This window comes from Schistocerca nitens, chromosome 2 (assembly GCF_023898315.1).
Source record: "Schistocerca nitens isolate TAMUIC-IGC-003100 chromosome 2, iqSchNite1.1, whole genome shotgun sequence".
Lineage (NCBI taxonomy): Eukaryota > Metazoa > Arthropoda > Insecta > Orthoptera > Acrididae > Schistocerca > Schistocerca nitens.
Genome location: NC_064615.1, coordinates 271,373,561 through 271,394,871, shown reverse-complemented (window position 1 = coordinate 271,394,871; position 21,311 = coordinate 271,373,561). Strand labels below are relative to the sequence as shown.

The window sequence follows — 21,311 nt, the reverse complement described above, 5'->3', positions numbered from 1 at the left end:
CTGATTACACAAATACCTTAAAACAGAACTCAACTCACATGAACATTCTTTGATTAACTTTGTTGATGTGTTATCATAAACACTAGAGTACTTTGATCTGGGAGAAGTGAGTGTCATTTCCATTTTACTGAAGCAATTGACAATATTATGAAAAAGACAGTTGCTACTCACCATATAGTGGAGATAGTGAGTTGCAAAGAGGCACGACAAAAAGATTGTCAAACAAAGCTTTCGGCTAAACAGGCCATCAGGATAGACAAAACACACACACAAACATGTGCTAGCATGCAACTGCAGTCCGTGGCTGCTGAGGCCAGTTTGGCCTTGGCAACCATGTGTGTGTGTGTGTGTGTGTGTGTGTGTGTGTGTGTGTGTGTGTGTGTGTGTGTTTGTTTGTTTTGTCTACCCTGTTGAAGGCCTGTTTGGCCAAAACTTCGTTTGATAGTCTTTTTGTTGTGTCTGTCAGCTATTCAGCATATCTGCAATATGGTGAGTAGCAACTATCCTTTTCATAATACTGTCATTATTCCAGCCTGGATTTTCCAGTGTTTATTTTTACTGAAGTTATTCAGATATTCCACTGCACTGTTTACTGAACTTGATAACCCCAAGCTGTCAGTAACAGGAACACAGTCCTTGTTTAACAGGTTTACAACACTACATGCACTCGTTGGCAATGTCTCATTTATTTTGGAGCTATCTGCTCTTCTTCCTTTCTAGCCCTACCTGTCTTTGTCTTCACCATATCCCGTATAGTTCTTATTTTGTTGCTTGATGTAATTGTCTTTTTTTCTCATAATAAAGCTGCTTCGATTTCTTGCTTCAATATTTTTCAGTATTTTTTGTAACACATTACAATGCTATGATAAGAACTGTTCCTAAGTAGTAGATACTGTTTCCTTTCTGTCCCACATGATACCTTTATTCCTAGTGCAATCCATGCTTAATTTTACACTTCTCATTGATTTGATTTTTCCTTTAGGGGAAATAGATTTCAAATTACGAAGTAACTTTCCACTTGAATCATAAGTATAGCAAAGATCTATCCAGTTCATGTCTTTGAGCAGTCTCATATATTCTCAGTTTTTGACTGATTTACTACCCACCTGTACTCAGCTTTAATAGATTTTATATCCTGACAAGTTTCAACATTTAACGTAAGATACTGCAAGTCATGATCAGGTAGCCCACAACACATAATCTGGTGACTACCCACTTACATGTGTTCACTTGTCAATGGCTAGCCAGCGATTGATTGTGTCCACAGTCATGGACAAAATCATGCATTCACACTGTTTATGCTTACAAATATACAGAATGTGCACACCCAAATACCATTGTTGGTTTCAGCAATAATAAAAGAGGTCTGATACTTTTTGAAGATCCCCTGTAAAATCCACTGTACCTTAAATGTTATCTAAGTCCTGCCGCCCCCACCCCCCTCCTCCAATGGCCTAGCTGTAATAATTCCCTTTGCTCGTTTCCAGACCTCACCCCTCCTTTCACAGTGCCCTTCACACTCTCAGATTCTGCAAGTTCCTATCCCTCACAAGCATGGTAATATAGAAACACGTCTCCATGGCACAGTATCCCAGAGCCACCTATGCTCCCTCAACAAGATACTGTTGCTGTGTGATCCTAACTACATATGCCACATCTCCAAAGTTGAAAGCCTTGCCCTCCAACATCTGGAAGAGCATTCCAAACACAATTATCCAATCTGCTGACATGCTGGCCCCACCTTTAAGCACCACTAACAATTAACACTCATCCCATCCACAGTGAAACCCTTTGTCAACCCTTCACAGCACCCAGAGCGCCTAACTGATCTTTTCAAAACTCCCTCCCAACACTCCACAAAATCCAGAACCCAAACAAAAGCAAAACGCCATTATTAACCTTTCCACAAAAAATTCAACTGAAGTGTTAGTCTTGTCCAAAGGCCTCACCTACATCCCCATACCCCAAGTTTAACCACATTGCCTACATCAAAAACCTACTCTCCTTCTCCTGATGCCTACAGTAGAAGTACCTCTTCAGGACAAATCCCTCCAATTGTAGCCAACATAATCCCAACGTTAAACCTTTCCTCTCCCAGTGCATATCACCATCAAATGACGACTCTTCCCCCCCTCCCACCTAACCACGCATGATCACCTTCCAGGAGTTTCTTACCTCCAACTCAGCTTCACCATCCTTCCCCAAGTCTCTTCCTGAGAACACTAATCTTTCAATAGAAAAAAGGACAGCTATACATAGCCTCAAAACAGATCCTGACCTAACTATCCTCCCTGCTGACAAAGACTCCACCACTGTCATGATGAACCACAGTGACTAACTATTAGAAGGCTTCCACCAACTATCTGACTTCTCCACCTACAAAGCTTGTAGGTCTGCCATAGTGATACCATCCCAGAAGTCCAATGTAACTTCTGATCCCTACTGAAATCCGCAGCTGCATCTCAGAACATCTCTTTCCCTGAGTCCATCTCCCCCCTCACCTCATTGACACCCTGCACACCCACCTTCTACAGGCTCCCCAAAATCCATAAACCCAAGAACTCTTGACGACTCACTTATCCAATAACTGTGTTCCTACTGAAAGAATTTCTGCTCTTGTTGACCAACACTTCCAACCAATTTTCCAAAACCTGTTCTCTCATGTCATAGATACTAACCACTTCCTTCACTGACTCATGCCCATTCCAACACCTTTACATCCTAGAACCGTACTCATCACTGTTGGTGCCACCTCCCTCCACAGCAACACCCCTCAAGCCCAGAGCCTTACCACTATGGAACACTACCTCTCCCACCATCTTTCAGATTCCTAACCCGCCACCTCATTCCTCATGCACATTACCTACTACATCCTGATGCATAACTGCTTCTCCTTAGAGGAGAAGATACAAATATTTGGAACAGCCATGGGCACCCTTATAACATCCTCCTATGCTAACCTTTTCAGGTGCCATCCAGAGGAAACCATCCTTGCCTGCCAAACCCCAAATCCCTCGTCTGGCTTAGGTTCACTGATTATACCTTCATAATCTGGACTCAGAACCAATACACCCTAGCCTCATTCATTGTCAACCTCAACACCTTCTCTCCCATCTGTGTCACCTGCTCAGCTCAATGTGTCACCTACATCCAGTTGACCTCCAACTCTCTGATGGCTCCATCCATACCTCTGTCCATATTAAACCTACTAACCAGCAATAGTACTTGCATTTACAAATGTTGTCATCCCTTCCACACCAAGAAATCCATCCCATATCTGCAGTGTCGAGAATTCCCTTGCCAGTATGATGAAGGTCACACAGGGCCTACAGAGACAGATGCTACCTCCTCCCTCTCCCCCCCCCCCCACTCCAAACCTACTCCATAATCAGATTCCCCATGTGATACCCTCACACACGCCTAATCCTCACATCACCCCAAGAATCAACTTCAAAAGAGCAACTCCCTCATCACCTGAGAGCACTCTGGACTAGAACAACTGAACCATACTATTTGCCAGGTCTTCCATTATCCATCGCCATGCCTTGAAATGAGGAACAAACTACCCCAAGATCCCTTCAACCCCCCCTAAATTGGTGTTCTATCACCCACCCAACATCCACATCCTAGTCCATCCCTATGCCACTGTTACTTCCAGACCCTCATTACAAGGATTATATCCCTGTGGAAGATCGAGATGCAAAACCTGCCCAATCTGCCCACCAAGCACTTTCTACTCCAGATCAGTCAAAGGCTTATCCTATTCCATGAGAGGCTGGGCCAGCTGTGAAAGCAGCCATGTCATATACCAACTCTGCTGCAATCACTGCACTGGTTTTCATGTCACAATGACAACCAAACAGCTGTCCAAAGGGATGAATGGCCACTGTCAACCCGTGGCCAAGAACAAATTAAATCACTCTGTGGCTAAACATGCAGCTGAGCACAACATGCTCAATTTTAATGGCTGTTTCACGACCCGGGCTACCTGAACCCTTCCCTCCACCAGCAGCCACTTCTGAACTATGCAGATGGGAATGGAAGTTATCCTTGCAAAACATTCTTTGCTCCTGCAACCATCATGGCCTCTATCTCTGTTAACTAACTGTCCCAACACCCTCCACCCAACAGCTTTCACTTCCTCCATCTTGCCACTCCTCCCACCGGCTCTGACACCTGTGCATCATATGTCTAGTGTGGGGCCCTGCTACCCCTCCCTCCCACATTCCTAGCCAGCAAACTGGCACTTAGTTACATGTTCTATACATCACCTGAATGATTCTTTTATTGAAATGATGTGTAACTAGTCAGATTACAGGACATACATACCTGACAGGTGTCAACATTAATGATTGCACTATTTTATTATTCCTACTCATGCCACTACACTTAAAAACAAGATTTTTTTTCAACTCATGTTATCGTGATAATTATCAAACAATTTTGTTGCTGTATATTGGACTCCTTTCTGAGCCACTGGCAGCTTTACAGGCAGCTTTAATAATGGGTAATAATGGTCATTTCCCCTCTAGTTTTCTAGGTATGGACAGCACTGTTCTTATCAAACTGTGATGGATTATTTATGATGAATTTCATTAGTGAATATATCTATTATGATAGCACAGTTAAAGCATCTAGCTCCTTGAAGAGATACCTACATTGTGTCTGTGGATGAATGCCACATACTACTCTTAACTGCTCAATTGCAATCAAGACTCTCTTCCTGAGATACCCCAGAAAGTTATTCAATAATACATTATTGATTGGAAATATGCTGCTTCCCTCCCCTAGTGGTCTCCTTCATTCCTAAAGTATTGACATTCTAACAGCACTTTCCTAGCATGAAAATGGAACTACTAAATTTTAGAATGAAAATTACACCGAAAACAAAATTATTATTAACAATACATTATTATTACATTATACATTTTTATTATTAACAGTAATAATGATGATAACAAACAGAATAAGAATTCAACATGCAAGTCTGATAATGGGCAAGGAAAGGGAGAGGGTAGGCCTTAATTTATTTAGTAGGAACCCTTCAGAATTTGCCTGAAATGGTTTCACAACGGCTGTTCAAGCAAAAGAAGCCTGTCTTCTGTTTATATTATGAAAATAAAATTGGGAGACGAACACAAGAACAATGTATAAATAATAGAGCACCTTTAATAACAGAATGAAGCAAAAAACCACATGAGAACAATCTGATTTACAACTCCATTCATTCATGTATCTTAAATCTATGTAACACAAAAAAGCAGATTTAAATTATTCTGACTGGAGATTGGAGAAGTCTGACGGGAGAAAAGCCTTGAACTTGAGTCTGTAAACTTGTGATTTGCCACTCACAGTCATCAACTCTTACAGTCGTGTATCAATCATGTATGTTGCACAGTGCTTGAGAGTATTTGGGTAATTACACATGTGCACACAAATTAAAGTTCTTCTGTCTTTTACCCACTGAATGGATGCTGGTGTTCACATTAAACAATTTCAGCCTATCTGTCACAAATTTCATAAGTGATACAATTTACTGTTATATAATGCAAGAATTTCCAACTTCTAACCTTCATGAATTAACAACAGGTGTGACTCATATTGTTTGCTTTTTGGCTAAAATATTTTTTTCTGGTTAAACTAAGTGGTCTTAAAAAATATCCAATAAATTAAGTGACTATTTAATGGTACAAAACTTGTACTTTAACAACTTATCTTTCTTCTCCCACACCCCCTACTGTATTGTATGTGCCTTGTTTCACTCAAGGTTCTGGAGATATATCCTTCCTTCTCTTATCTCATTCATCCAACTGCACATTTGGCTCTCCCTGGATTTCAGTTTATAGCAAATGAAAGTGTAAAATGTACATTTTCCCTAATGAAACAGTCAGATATAGAACAATTTTTGCAATCAAATGAGCTGTGAGGTTATTGCTAGTTCAATATAACTCTGAAAATACTTACAGGTTCAACTTTTATTACCACAGAATTGTCAGGCTGAAATGTTAGCACTTCTTTTCCTCGGTCAACAGGTTTCATCTCTTGCAATCTTGGCATCTCCTATAAAGATTTAAAAATCATTATGTGATCACATTAAAGGCATAAAAATAGGTATATTCAAAATCAAAATGAGAGAAACAAGCTATGTTTTATAAAGACAAAATATTTCTGATATCGGTCAGAAAAAAATAATAATGGGGAAAGAAATTAAAACGAGATTCTTATGGAGAGACAATAAATATAGAAAGATGGTATGAAAGACCAGTAACTTGTTTACTTATTGAGCTATGGATCCTGCATGCCAAATCTTTCTTTAATACAAGTGCAAACTAATCTTTAAAAAATGCTAGAACACTAACTGTACAGATGGACAGCCATTTGTTGTAGACTGTTTGAACATATTCTTAGCTCAAACATAATGAGATACCTCGAACAGAATTATATCCTCCATGCCAACCAGGATGGAGTCCAAAAACATTGATCATATGAAACCCAACTAGCAATATTCTCGCATTACATCCTGAAAACCATGGATTATGGCAGTCCAGTAGATGCAGTATATCTTAATTTACAAAACTCAGTACAACACCTACATTTTTTATCAGAAGTACAATCATATGGGTTATCAAGCAAGATTTGTGACTGGATTGAGGGTTTCTTGGTAGGGAGGATACAGCATGTTATCTTGGATGAAGAGTGATTGGGAGATGTAGAAGTAACCTTTTGTGTGCACCATGGAAGTGTGTGGAGTCTGCAGCTGTTCATGTTGTATATTAATGACCTCACAGACATTATAAATAGTAACTTCAGATTTTTAGGAGATGATGCAGTTATTTAGAATGAAGTACTATCTCAAAAAAGCTGTATAGATATTTAAGAAAGATAATCAGTTTTTGAAAATATAATGTAATTGGATAGATAAAAAAATCTACTCACCAAGTGGTGGTAGGAGAACACACATGTAAAGGTATTGAAATCTGCGAGCTTTCAGACCCAGTGGCTCCTTCTTCTGGTACAAGAGTTGAAGGGAAAGGAAGAGGGGTGAAGGAAAAGGACTGGTGAGGTGTGGGAAAGGGCAGGGTTCAGAAAAGTTGCCCAGAGACCTGGGATTGGAGGAGACTTATCATACAGGATGAGAAGGAAAGATATATAGTTGGTAACTGCAATGGATGAGATTTGAAAACCTGAGAGATTAAAAGTTGAAGATAGGGTAATATTCAAAACAGAGATTACTGACAAAACATTGTGCATGAGTTAATAAGAGCAGGAAGCTAATTACATCGTATGTATTAGAGGTAGAGGGCAAGGAAACACAGATATATCATAAAATAAAAGATACAGAAAACTAAAAGGGACTTAAGAAAGGAATAATCACTGAGAAGAAATCCTGAAAACAAAGAAATTTATGTAAACTATGGCCAGTTGGGTGATGAGAACCAAGGACATTTTTTAATGCCAGTTCCCACCTGTGGAGTTCTGATGAACCTGGGCAAGAACCTGGGGCAAGAATCCAGATGACACGTGTAGTGCAACAGGCACTGAGGTCATGACTGCCATACTGTAGTGCATGCTCTGGAACAGGGTATTGTTTATAGCCAGTATACACCCTCTGCCTATGCCCATCCATCCTAACTGATAACTTCACGGTGTCATGCCAGCATAAAAAGCCGAACAGTGGTTTCATAACAGCTGGTACATGAAGTGTCATTTTACAAATGACTCTCCCTTTGATAGTATATGTTTTGTCAGTTACAGGTCTGATATAGGTGGTGGTAGTAGGTTGCATGGAGAAAGTCTTACAGTGTGGACTGCCACAGGGGTAGGAACCATAGGGTAGGGCAAAGGGTATAGAAGGACTATAGGGTCTGACAAGGATATTGCGGAGATTGAGAGCCATGACAAAAGGCTATTCTAGGAATGGTGGGCAACATGTTAGACAGAACAGACCTCATTTCAGGATTTTAGGAAGTCATAGCCTTGTTGAAGTAGCTGATTGATACACTCAAGACCTGGATAACACTGAGTAACAAGATGTGTACTCCTGAATATTTTGGAGGGATCAGCAGTATCAGGATTGGATGACATGGACGAGAAATCTGCTTTTGAACTTGGCTGATGGGGAAATTATATCCAGTGAAGGCTGAGGTGACAGTGGTAGTGCACTGGTGTAAAAATTCTGCTTCTGAACCAATACGTTTTCCTCGAATGCCAAGGCTGTATGGAAGATGCAGACTCTTTAAAGCAATACACCTCCATTCTCACCTCAGACTTCACTGGACATAATATTCCAATCAGCCTAGTTCAAGTGCAGATTTTCCGTCCATCACAGCCAATCCTGATACTGCTGATTCCTCCAAAATACTTAGGAGTACACCCCTTGTCACTCAGTATCATCCAGGTCTTGAGAGTATTAATCAGTGACTTCATCAAAGCTAAGGCTTCCTAAAGTCAAGCCCTGAAAGAGGTCTGTTCTAACTGACATTTTGCCCACCATACCTTGAATAGCCTTTTGTCGCCCTCCCTTGTGAGACCCTGTGCTCCTTCTGCACCCATTTCCCAACATTATGGCTCCTACCCCTGTGATTGTCCCCAGTGTAAGACTTGCCCCTATACACCCTCCTACCAACAGCTACAGCATTCTTGTAATTGGCAAATCACATTGTATCACAAGGAGAGTCTGTGAAATAACATGTTGTGTACCAGCTGTTATGTAAACACTGTTCGGCCTTTTACGTTGGCCTGACAGTACTAAGTTATAAGTTAGGATGAACGGGCACAGGAAGAGGGTGTATACTGCTAACATGCAATATCCTGTTGGCGAGCAATGCTCTTCATGACAATCATAACCTTGGTGCCTATTACACCACATCGGCAGTTTTGAGTCTTTCCCCACGCCTGTAATCCCTGCTGCGCGTATCACTGCATCTTCCACCTTTAACCTCTCAGGTTTTCAAATCTCGTCCATAGCAGTCACCAATGATCTATCTTTCCTTCTCATCCCGTCTGGTAACCCTCCTTGTTCCAAGGTTCTGGGCAACTTTTCTGAACTCTCCCCATTTCCTACACATCACCATTCCTTTTCCTTCATCCCTCTTCTTTCCTATTCAACCCTTTAGCCAGAAGAAGGAGCCACTGGTTCTGCAGGCTTGCAAATTTCAATACATTTATATGTGTGTTCTCTTGCTGCCATTTGGTTAGTAGATTTTATTATCCATCCAATTATACCGTATGTAGGCAGATCTTGATAAGATTTCAAAGTTCAGAAAGATTTGCAACTTGCTTTAAATATTTACAAATGTATAAATATGCACTTAAAAAAATGAAAAAAAACATAGTATTGTGTGGTTACCATATCAATGAGTCACAATTGGAACCAGTCAACTCATACATATACATATCTGGGTGTAACTGTGTGTAAGGCTACAAAACAGAGTGATCACATTTACATCAACCATTTATATGAATGCTCTGTGAACCACTATGAAGTCCATGGCAATGGTACACCTCATTTTACCAGTAATTAGGATTCCTTCCCTGCTACTCACTTATAGAGCATGGGAAGAATGATCATTTAAATGGCTCTGAGCATGCTGTAATTAATCTACTCTTGTTCTCATGATACCTACAGGAGCGGTACGCAGAGGACCGTAGTAAATTCCTAATATTTTCGCTTAAAGCTGGTTCTTGAAACTTTGTAAGCAGGCTTTTTTTTTTTTTTTTTTTTTTTTTTTTTTTTTTTTTTTTTTTTTTTTTTTTTTGTGCTAGTTTGCATCTATCTTCGCCGGCCGCAGTGGTCTAGCGGTTCTGGCGCTGCAGTCCGGAACCACGGGACTGCTACGGTCGCAGGTTCGAATCCTGCCTCGGGCATGGGTGTGTGTGATGTCCTTAGGTTAGTTAGGTTTAAGTAGTTCTAAGTTCTAGGGGACTTATGACCTAAGATGTTGAGTCCCATAGTGCTCAGAGCCATTTGAACCATTTGAACATCTATCTTCAAGAGTCTGCCAGTTCAGTATTTTCAGGATCACTGTAACACTTTCCCATGGGTGAAATAAACCTGTGACATTCATGCTGCCCTTCTCTGTATATGTTCAGTATCTCCTGTTAGTTCTCTCTGGTATGAGTCCCAAACACATGAGCAGCATTCTAGGATGGGTCACATGAGTGGTTTGTAAGCAATCTCTTTTGCAGACTGATTGCAATTCCGCAGTATTCTACCAACACATCAAAGTCTGCCACATACTTTACCCACAACGTAGGTTCATTTGTAGGTAAAGAGGAGGAAGACTTCAGTTCATTGATAGAATACTATGGGAATGCAGTCAGGCTACAAACAAGATTGCTTACAAATCACTCGTGTAACTATCCTATAATATTTGCTCAAGTGTTGTGACACGTACCAAATAGGAGTAACATGAGATACAGAACGTATACAGAGAATGATGGCACAAATGGTCACAAGTTTGTTTGACCGATGGGAGAGTGTGAAAGAGATGTACAAGACATAGAACTGGCAGACACTTGAAGGTAGATGCACAAACTGTCAGAAGAAAGTGTACTTACCAATTTTCAAGAACCAGCTGCGAATGATAGATCTAGGTATATATTATATCTCCCAACATACTAAGATTTCATTAATCACAGCACACAAAGAGGCATTTAAACAGTCATTCTTCCTGCATTCTATACATAAATGGAATGGGAAGAAGTCCTAAAAACTGGTACAATGGACAACATGCACTTCATGCAGAGTATGGATTTAGATGTTTATGGACTCATCACCTATGAATTGACTGAAACACCACAGGTTAATGTGCTCATTAATATGTACGAGGGCAGTTCAATAAGTAATGCAACACATTTTTTTTCTCGGCCAATTTTGGTTGAAAAAACCGGAAATTTCTTGTGGAATATTTTCAAACATTCCCGCTTCGTCTCGTATAGTTTCATTGACTTCCGACAGGTGGCAGCGTTGTACGGAGCTGTTAAAATGGCGTCTGTAACGGATGTGCGTTGCAAACAACGGGCAGTAATCGAGTTTCTTTTGGCGGAAAACCAGGGCATCTCAGATATTCATAGGCGCTTGCAGAATGTCTACGGTGATCTGGCAGTGGACAAAAGCACGGTGAGTCGTTGGGCAAAGCGTGTGTCATCATCGCCGCAAGGTCAAGCAGGACTGTCTGATCTCCCGCGTGCGGGCCGGCCGTGCACAACTGTGACTCCTGCAATGGCGGAGCGTGCGAACACATTCGTTCGAGATGATCGACGGATCACCATCAAACAACTCAGTGCTCAACTTGACATCTCTGTTGGTAGTGCTGTCACAATTGTTCACCAGTTGGGATATTCAAAGGTTTGTTCCCGCTGGGTCCCTCGTTGTCTAACCGAACACCATAAAGAGCAAAGGAGAACCATCTGTGCAAAATTGCTTGCTCGTCATGTGGCTGAGGGTGACAATTTCTTGTTAAAGATTGTTACAGGCGATGAAACATGGGTTCATCACTTCGAACCTGAAACAAAACGGCAATCAATGGAGTGGCGCCACACCCACTCCCCTACCAAGAAAAAGTTTAAAGCCATACCCTCAGCCGGTAAAGTCATGGTTACAGTCTTCTGGGACGCTGAAGGGGTTATTCTGTTTGATGTCCTTCCCCATGGTCAAACGATCAACCCTGAAGTGTATTGTGCTACTCTTCAGAAATTGAAGAAACGACTTCAGTGTGTTCGTAGGCACAAAAATCAGAACGAACTTCTCCTTCTTCATGACAACGCAAGACCTCACACAAGTTGTCGCACCTGAGAGGAGCTCACAAAACTTCAGTGGACTGTTCTTCCTCATGCACCCTACAGCCCCGATCTCGCACCGTCGGATTTCCATATGTTTGGCCCAATGAAGGATGCAATCCGTGGGACGCACTACGCGGATGATGAAGAAGTTATTGATGCAGTACGACGTTGGCTCCGACATCGACCAGTGGAATGGTACCGTGCAGGCATACAGGCCCTCATTTCAAGGTGGCGTAAGGCCGTAGAATTGAATGGAGATTACGTTGAAAAATAGTGTTGTGTAGCTAAAAGATTGGGGAATAGCCTGGTGTATTTCAATGCTGAATAAAACAACCCCTGTTTCAGAAAAAAAATGTGTTGCATTACTTATTGAACTGCCCTCGTAGAAACATAAGTAAATAAAGAAGCAGTAGATAAAACAAATGAGTTGATATATATTACAATAATTCAAAACAACAAAAAAAGATAAAGAATAGTAAAGGTCGGGGCTAATTGTGATAACGAAGAACTAAATTATAGGAGGGAGAACGGAGGGAGGGGGGGGGGGCAGAGAGAGAGAGAAAGTAAAGCTGTTAGTCTGTGGCAGAAAACAGCATGGAAAGAGTCTGAGATGGTCTTATTCATTCATCTTATTCTATAGACTCCATAAGGAAATGAAACCTTCAGGGATGCACAGCATTTCAAAGTATACATTAACAAATGAAAAGTAACTCTTAGAAACTTAATTTGTACACTGTATGAACAGTGAACTATGAGTATATTGCTTCAATATTATTTCTGTTTACACCTGCTAAACAGAACTTAGTAAATTAACACCAAAGCTGCTACTTTGTTACAACCTTTAAAGTATCTCCCATTGGCAATGTATTATGTACTTGAATTCAATGGTAATTTTCAAAGAAATAGTTTCCAACATCTGTGAGAACACAGCATACTTACAATAAACTACTACTTGTCACATAGCTTTACAATGAACATTGCTTATTGCCATGTAGCTAATAGGAACTTGATTTACCAAAAGTTATCATTAGTTTTTGGGGAAGAAACAGAAACCTAAATGATTGCTTCACTGTCAAATTGCCTTCAGCCAGTACCATAGCATTGTACTCACCCAATCATCTTCTTTGCTACACAGTTCACCATGCAAACTTGTGTACAACGAGATGGTTAGTCCATTGGAAACACTGATAACCCACTCACAATCAGTTGTTGACTACTCAGCCATACCTTCTCATAACAGAACCAACAATATATACCATCATAAATTTATTTATAGCACTGTGATTTATTCCCCATAATTTTGTGTTTGTTTACTTGTCCATATAGCTGAGTGTGTTAAACCACCCACTTCTGGGACAGAGAGGTGCACTGATCCCACATAGAATCCACCACATGGATTAATGAAACGGGCTGGTGCGCCTGCCAGCCAGGATGTTGTTTTCCACATTCACCCAGGTAAATACTGGGCTGGCTCCCATAACACTCCCCCCCCAGATACACATATGTGCAAATGCTCTGAAAAGCAATGTCACATTTGGCCGTGCAATTACACTAGACACAGACAGGAGACATACAAGGAATCCTACCTGAAGGGTGCCCAGTAGTAGCTTTAAAATGTCATTGGGAGTGGCGACCCTATTGTAATAATAGCCTATATATACCGGTATGGGTGGAATCTCTTTGAAATTGGACACATACTATTTACACCTGATTTGACATTGGCTGGATAAATGGCATGAGAAGGGAAGGAAAGAATTTTGCATCTGACTCTCACTTACACATTTATTGTTTTTCTAAAATTTATTTTACCTGCAGTTCTTTTATTCTGTTTCTTCAGGTACTGCTATTAGTGAGATTTCATGCTTTGTGTGCTGGTAATTGGGGTCATGAGTGTTTCGCCTGATCAGATTTAGTCCACATCACTTCTTTGGTGCCATTCTGTTCACTGCACTTTTTCATGTATCCATAACATTTTAGAACACACTTATATATAATAATAATCTCTGTTATAATCTCTGTGCTATGACCTTTGTCAAGTGTTTTCCTCAAGCAAAATTCTTTAACATCATGGAGTTTTCCTCACTACTTTGCTTGTTCAATGAGATATCCATCTGAGCATTTCATACAAACATTTTATGCTACCAATATTTCACTTAACAAATATTCTTCTGGTATATGATTTAAGAATGGTACCCACAGTACTTGACATTCTTGAAAAGCCTTCTAATCCCACTCAACTTTAATGAGTTTGTTAAATATGGCATCAAAATTTAGTAACTGTTTCGGAAAATTACTTTCCCTACAACAGATGTTTTGTTCATAATGAACTGCAGAGTGTGGACTATGTATCAGAATTAAATGACAAGTTAAAACAGTCTCCTTCATCAGTCACAACTGGCTACATATACAGGGCTATTACAAATGATTGAAGCGATTTCATAAATTCACTGTAGCTCCATTCATTGACATATGGTCACGACACACTATAGATACGTAGAAAAACTCATAAAGTTTTGTTCGGCTGAAGCCGCACTTCAGGCTTCTGCCGCCAGAGCACTCGAGAGCGCAGTGAGACAAAATGGCGACAGGAGCCGAGAAAGCGTATGTCGTGCTTGAAATGCACTCACATCAGTCAGTCATAACAGTGCAACAACACTTCAGGATGAAATTCAACAAAGATCCACCAACTGCTAACTCCATTCGGCGATGGTATGCGCAGGTTAAAGCTTCTGGATGCCTCTGTAAGGGGAAATCAACGGGTCGGCCTGCAGTGAGCGAAGAAACGGTTGAACACATGCGGGCAAGTTTCACGCATAGCCCGCGGAAGTCGACGAATAAAGCAAGCAAGGAGCTAAACGTACCACAGCTGATGGTTTGGAAAATCTTACGGAAAAGGCTAAAGCAGAAGCCTTACCGTTTACAATTGCTACAAGCCCTGACACCCGATGACAAAGTCAAACGCTTTGAATTTTCGGCGCGGTTGCTACAGCTCATGGAAGAGGATGCGTACAGTGCAAAACTTGTTTTCAGTGATGAAGCAACATTTTTTTCTTAATGGTGAAGTGAACAGACAAAATGTGCGAATCTGGGCGGTAGAGAATCCTCACGCATTCGTGCAGAAAAATCGCAATTCACCAAAAGTTAACGTGTTTTGTGCAATCTCATGGTTTAAAGTTTACGGCCCCTTTTTCTTCTGCGAAAAAAAACGTTACAGGACACGTGTATCTGGACATGCTGGAAAATTGGCTCATGCCACAACTGGAGACCGACAGCGCCGACTTCATCTTTCAACAGGATGGTGCTCCACCACACTTCCATCATGATGTTCGGCATTTCTTAAACAGGAGATTGGAAAACCGATGGATCGGTCGTGGTGGAGATCATGATCAGCAATTCATGTCATGGCCTCCACGCTCTTCCGACTTAACCCCATGCGATTTCTTTCTGTGGGGTTATGTGAAAGATTCAGTGTTTAAACCTCCTCTACCAAGAAACGTGCCAGAACTGAGAGCTCGCATCAACTATGCTTTCGAACTCATTGATGGGGACATGCTGCGCCGAGTGTGGGAGGAACTTGATTATCGGCTTGATGTCTGCCGAATCACTAAAGGGGCACATATCGAACATTTGTGAATGCCTAAAAACATTTCTTGAGTTTCTGTATGTGTGTGCAAAGCATTGTGAAAATATCTCAAATAATAAAGTTATTGTAGAGCTGTGAAATCGCTTCAATCATTTGTAATAACCCTGTACTACTTGTTTAAATGGTCACTTGATAACCGGGAGGTGAAAAATTATGTAAATTGCCATCATGTAATGGCTTTTTGTGATGATCATATTGAGGGTCATCTTCTAAGAGAAAAAGTATAGAGCATGCTGCTGGCTGTTAATGGTCCCATGTTCTCATAGCTGTTTAAGTAGTATTAACACTTTTTCACAAGATTAGGTCAGATCCACAAAAATTCACTGAACTGCCATCGATTCAAAATGGTATCTTTCTATGCCAACCAGTTTATTTGCATTCAGAAGGATGATAGTTCAAATTCATGTCCAGCCCTCCTGATATAGGTTTTCTGTGATTTCCCTAAATTGCTCCAGGTGACAGCTAGAAAGGCTTCTTTGAGACGGCACATCCAATTTCCTTCCCCTTCCAACAGTAAAACAGTCTGAGCTTGTGCTCTGTCTCTAATGACCTTATGGTTACCTGGACATTAAACCCTACCTTCCTTCATTCAGTTTGTTTCCCAGATACTAAAGGAACTATTCCTATCCATCCAAAGCCTTAAATCCATAATCTGGTTCATTTTATTGATGACTTCTGCCTCTTTTCTCAAGAAACTAAATTGCTACTCTCAGATCAGCTTCACCCGGTCCTCCCCGGACTGCTGATAACCTCGCCAATGAGCACCCCTAAAGTCAAGTCAGAATCCTCAGATTAATGAGCTACCTTCCCTAATTCAAGATCTCTGATGGCTCACTGCCACTGTGCAAATCAGATACACCAATCACTAATGGTATCGCCATTTTGGACTGAGTGTGGTAGCACACCAGTCCATTTGAGAGAAATTTGATTCAAATCCCTGTTCAGCCATACAGATTTACATTTCTGATGGTTTCCCTAAACAGATTAAAGTAAATGTTGCAACATCTTCTTCAAAAATGACATTCCTAGTTCTTTACCTTTTTTTTTGAGAAAAGTCATTTTAATTTTATTTTATGTTAGATCATCAAACCATTATCTTCCTTTCGTTCGCCAACTTAGCACCTGCTGTTGCAAATTCAGTAATAGTCAATTCCTACCCGAGAAAAGACAGGATTAGATGTAAAAACAACGTCATCCTCCGCTTGTTCAGCAATTATCAAGTACTGTTCTCTTTTCATTAGTTAGTGAGTCAGTTATGTGCATGTTCTACTGGCCATAATTCCAGTCTCTCACTTGGATGTGGAATCAGTCAGTTTACAATTATATGAGGGGTGTTCAGTAAGTAATGCAACACAGTTCTTTTTTGGAAAGCAGGCTGGTTTCATTTATGATTCCAATACCTCATTTCCCAGTCTTTCGGCTACAAAACTCTATTTTTCAATACAATCTCTGTTCAATGCAATGGCCTTATGCCACCTCACTAAGAGGGCCTGTATGTTCACGTGATACCACTCCACTGGTCACTGTCAAAGCCAATGTCTTGCTGCATCAATAAATTCCCCATCATCCACGTACTGCTTCCCGTGGAATGTATCCTTCATTACACCAAACAGATGGAAGTCATACGGTCTGAGATCCGGGCTATAGGGTGGATGAGGAGGAACAGTCCAGTGAAGTCTTTTGAGCTCCTCTCAGGTGCACAGATCTGTGAGCGGCCCTGAGGTGTCATGGAGAGTGAGAAGTTTGTTTGCACTTTTGTGGTGACAAACATGCTGAAGACAGATCTTCCATTTCTTGAGGGTAGCACAATACACTTCACAGTTGATCGTTGCATCATGAGGGAGGACATCAAACACAATAACCCCTTCAGGCTTTCAGAGTCCCAGAAGACTGTCGCCATAACTTTACAGGCTGACTGTATGGCTCTGAACTTTTCCTTTGGAGTAGGGGGGGGGGGGGGAGGGGGGCACTTCATAGATTGCTGTTTTGTTTCCAGTGCGAAGTACTGAGCAAATGTATCATCATATGTGATGATGATAGACAAAAAATTGTCTTGGTCAGCCTTGTAACGGGCAAGCAATTCCACCCTAGAATAGGAATGTCCCAACAATGCAGGAGCTACAGTTCTGTACGGCTGGCTGCCATGTGGTAGATTGGACTGGTTTGTGTGACCTTACTGCGATAATGGCTGATGCCTCGCCCAAAGACTCACAGTGCTTTTGTTCACTGCCAGGTCTCCATAGCCATTCTGCAAGTGCCTATGAATACCTGTGATGCTCTGGTTTTCCACCAAAAGAAATAAAATGACAGCTCTCTGCTTGGAATACATCTCCATTACAGACGCCATTTTGAAGACTGCATATAACACTGCCACCTACCAAAACTTCATGAAACTATAGTGGCTGAAGCGGGAATATTCCATGATGTCTCACAACAAATTCTCCATTTTTTAACCAAAACTGACCAAGGGAGAAAATGTACTGCATTACTCATGAATGCCTCTGGTAGTATGCTTTCTTGGTAAAAAAAAATATATCAATATGCAAACTATGTACATGATTGTCTTTTTATAAAATCTTAAGCTACCTTTATTTTTTTCGTAGACTCACTTTTATTTAACTATTTTCAATCTCCCCCCCCCCCCCCCCCTCCTTTTCTCTCTCGCATAAAGATTTGTACAGCTGAATACCTCACTCCTTCCTCTGCCACACTAACACTGAGTAACGGACAGTGTAAGTCTGTGGGACGTAGAACCACTGGCTCTACCTCCCAGTAATATTGATGCCTTACCGCAGCAAGAACATCTTTGCCTGATCAGTTCTCTGTAGTATGCTCTCTATGCTACACGCATTGTGTATATGCGGCGAGAATAAAAGCACTCATAGTACATGACAGGAGAGTGAGTGATTATTTATTGTTGTAGTTACCGCATCCTCTCCCCACTATCCATACAGTGTTATAATTGTGTATGCTGTTGTTCTTCTTTTCAAACTGTAATTGGTTATAACTCTGTAAGAAAGTAAATATAAACTCACAAGTATACCCAACAGTTCAAGATATGTGTACAAGAGGTTCCAGAGTGGACACTATGTTATCTTTGTTATGTGGTTCCATGTAACAAACACTTTCTCCCTGAATGATAAGCTCTCCCAGAATATGATGGAGATGACATTTATGACATTTGCATCTACAAAGTCAGCCATGTGTGTTCAGTAACTAAACCAGCTGAATTTTCCCGCGAATGGTCATTACTAATCTGTGGCTAACCACAAACTTGATTATCTGATTGCTAGACACCATGGCTTCTGCAGCTGACTCCAGTTTCAATGCCATTTGGATACTCACCCTCTCCCACCTTGCCCATAACACCCCAGTCCTCTGGCAACATGCAGTTGGCAACTATCCTTACAGACTGTCTTCCATTCCCACCATACCTCTGATCTAAACACTATCTACTTCTCTTCTTCAGCCATATCTTGCCCACTCCTTTGTTCTTTCTCTTTTGTCTTTTGTGATTTTCCACTGCATTTCTCTGTTGTTCCAGTATTATACTCACATTACCCCCCCCCCCCCCCCCCAAGCTAACTTACACACACACATATACACACATATTCTCCCTATTTCCTCAGCAGTTTTGTAACTGCCACAAGAATTCATTTACATATTATTGATGCAGGGAGACAGTTCCCTCCCTCTTTCCCACCTCTACAACTCCATCTACAAAGTTTCCAAATAACTGTGAAGTTCATGGCAGACAATATATCCCATTGTATCTCTGTATACTGTTTTAACACCCTGTTCCACAGTGGCTTAGTTATGTAGAAGGAAGTGTACAGCCACTCCAGCTGATCATGTGCCATGGCCTAATTCCAGTGGATTGTACTAAGATGAAGTTCAAAAGTTAATAACAACTTGAATTTTTCTACTGTCCAAAACTGTAATCTTGTAACTGCACATAGGATTGTTTTCTTTAATTAAAACTATCAATTACTTTGTATTTGTCTTGTGAATTGCTTCCTTTTGTGACTGTTTCAAACAACAGTCTTTTATCATTGTGCTCATTTGTTCATTAGATGTTTTATTGTTATCAGTTATTCCTACAGTCTTTCTATTTAGTTGAACTCAATTTAAGTACCTTCCTTTTGTGATCGCATAAATTTGGATCAAAGGACTCACCTTACAGGTGTTTATTCTACATGTTATTATTTGATTATAGGACACATTAATGCAATGAGAAGCATCATGTTTTGTAGTTGTCATTTTATGCTTTTGTTACTTAAATCTATTTAATTTCGTACATCATTCTGGTTGATGTTTAGGAAGATTTAATCAGGTAGATGACTTAGCGTCTTCCACACATTATTATATTTTCAGTGTTACAACTTTATTTTGGTCATTTAAATAGTTAACAGGGTGACAAAGGAGTGGGCATACTGGATAGTTGGGGGTTTGCATTGAACAGAAAAATGCAAACAGTACACTGGTAAAATCTCTTGGATTTATTCAAGTACAGATCATATAGGTGAATTGGTTCACTTGTGGAAACCCACCCACCATATTGTTGTGGGGCCATATTGCCAAAAATCCAAAGGCCAAGCCCTGCAGGGCAGGAAGGGCAGCATGGTAGATGATCGGAATCTGAGATCCAAGAGGGCATAACATGATTAGTTTGACTCTCAGCTCCCATTCCCAGCACCCTGGGTGAGCATCACCTATGTTCTGATTGATGGAGGGTTGTTAATGAGGACTTGCCAAAGTGTCACTGCTACATCTGCAAGTAGCCAGATATCATTACATGCATCAGAACCCAGGAGAGAAACACCTGAAGCTGCAGTATGGGAGGGCTACCTGCAGAAGAGATCCCAATTTCAAATGATAGCCAACCTAAATACGGTGGACTGACAGTGGACGGGACACAGGCCAGGACAAGACCAAAGCACCCTACATAAACAACAAAGTGCAAAGCAGAACCTTTGCTACAATGATGTCAATAGCCAAAGAGAAAAGAGAGAGGAATCCAAACTGCAACCAGTGAGAAAGACTAAGCGCCAAGCAAGGTTATTATACAATACTCCATAGCACAGTGATGATGATAACTGACAACATCAGATATGACTACAGAAGTGACAGACCATACATTGGGCAGCTGTATTCATATTGTCTGCGAGGAAGAGTACTAGCCAGTGTATTCATGTGTCAAGATAAGTGGTGCATTCACGCTGTGAAAACAGTACTGTGGCGAGACTTTGCCCTCTAATGGCCCTCTACATCCATTACATGACCTATGGTGGGCATTCAACATCTGCAGAGCCAGATACGAGATATCCCCCCCCCTCCTCCTCTCTCCAAAACAGGAGTGTACAAGGCACAGGCAGAAACATACCAGATGGTGCTGGGGGGGTTGGAACGGAGGCATGCGTGAATGGGTGAAGACTTGGCCCTTAGACTGCCAGTTGTGGGGCCGGGGGGAGTGTGTCTGGTGGTGTCCATAGGGACATCATTGGCAATGGGTGTGCCAGGAGGTTCCACTGATACACATGGATGTGAAAGAGATCACCAGTGCAACTATTTGGAGGTGTAGGCTGCTGCCAGGGGCATCAACTATGAGGCCCCATTGCCAACAGAAGATGGAGGAGGTGGCAACAGATGCAATGCCTGCACTTGAGACCGGAGCTGGTTGTAGTGAAGGCACATGAGCCCCTTCTGTATTTGGACTGATTAACCCACCATCACTGGGTCTCCACCACTGTTGCCAGTTGTCGAAGCCTCTGTGTTCCCATAGGGTAAGGCCCACACAGCCAAGCCAGACGTGTAACCCTGGGAGCGGAGCTCTGAAGGGGGCAGCATTAGAAGATGCTGTTCCCACCCATGGATGAACTCAGCA

General features: G+C 41.3%; 1 protein-coding gene across 2 annotated transcripts in view; it reads right to left on the bottom strand.

Moving 5' to 3' along the window:
* Positions 1-21,311, bottom strand: part of LOC126236014 (translation initiation factor IF-2) — a 71,381-nt gene that overhangs the window by 32,420 nt on the left and 17,650 nt on the right. For both annotated transcript variants that reach the window (XM_049945027.1, XM_049945026.1), the window contains exon 2: positions 5,965-6,060. Coding sequence is in view for 1 of the 2 variants with exons in the window: in XM_049945026.1 (XP_049800983.1) it covers positions 5,965-6,060 (96 nt within the window). In the remaining variant the exon portion in view is untranslated. The remainder of the gene's footprint in view (positions 1-5,964; positions 6,061-21,311) is intronic.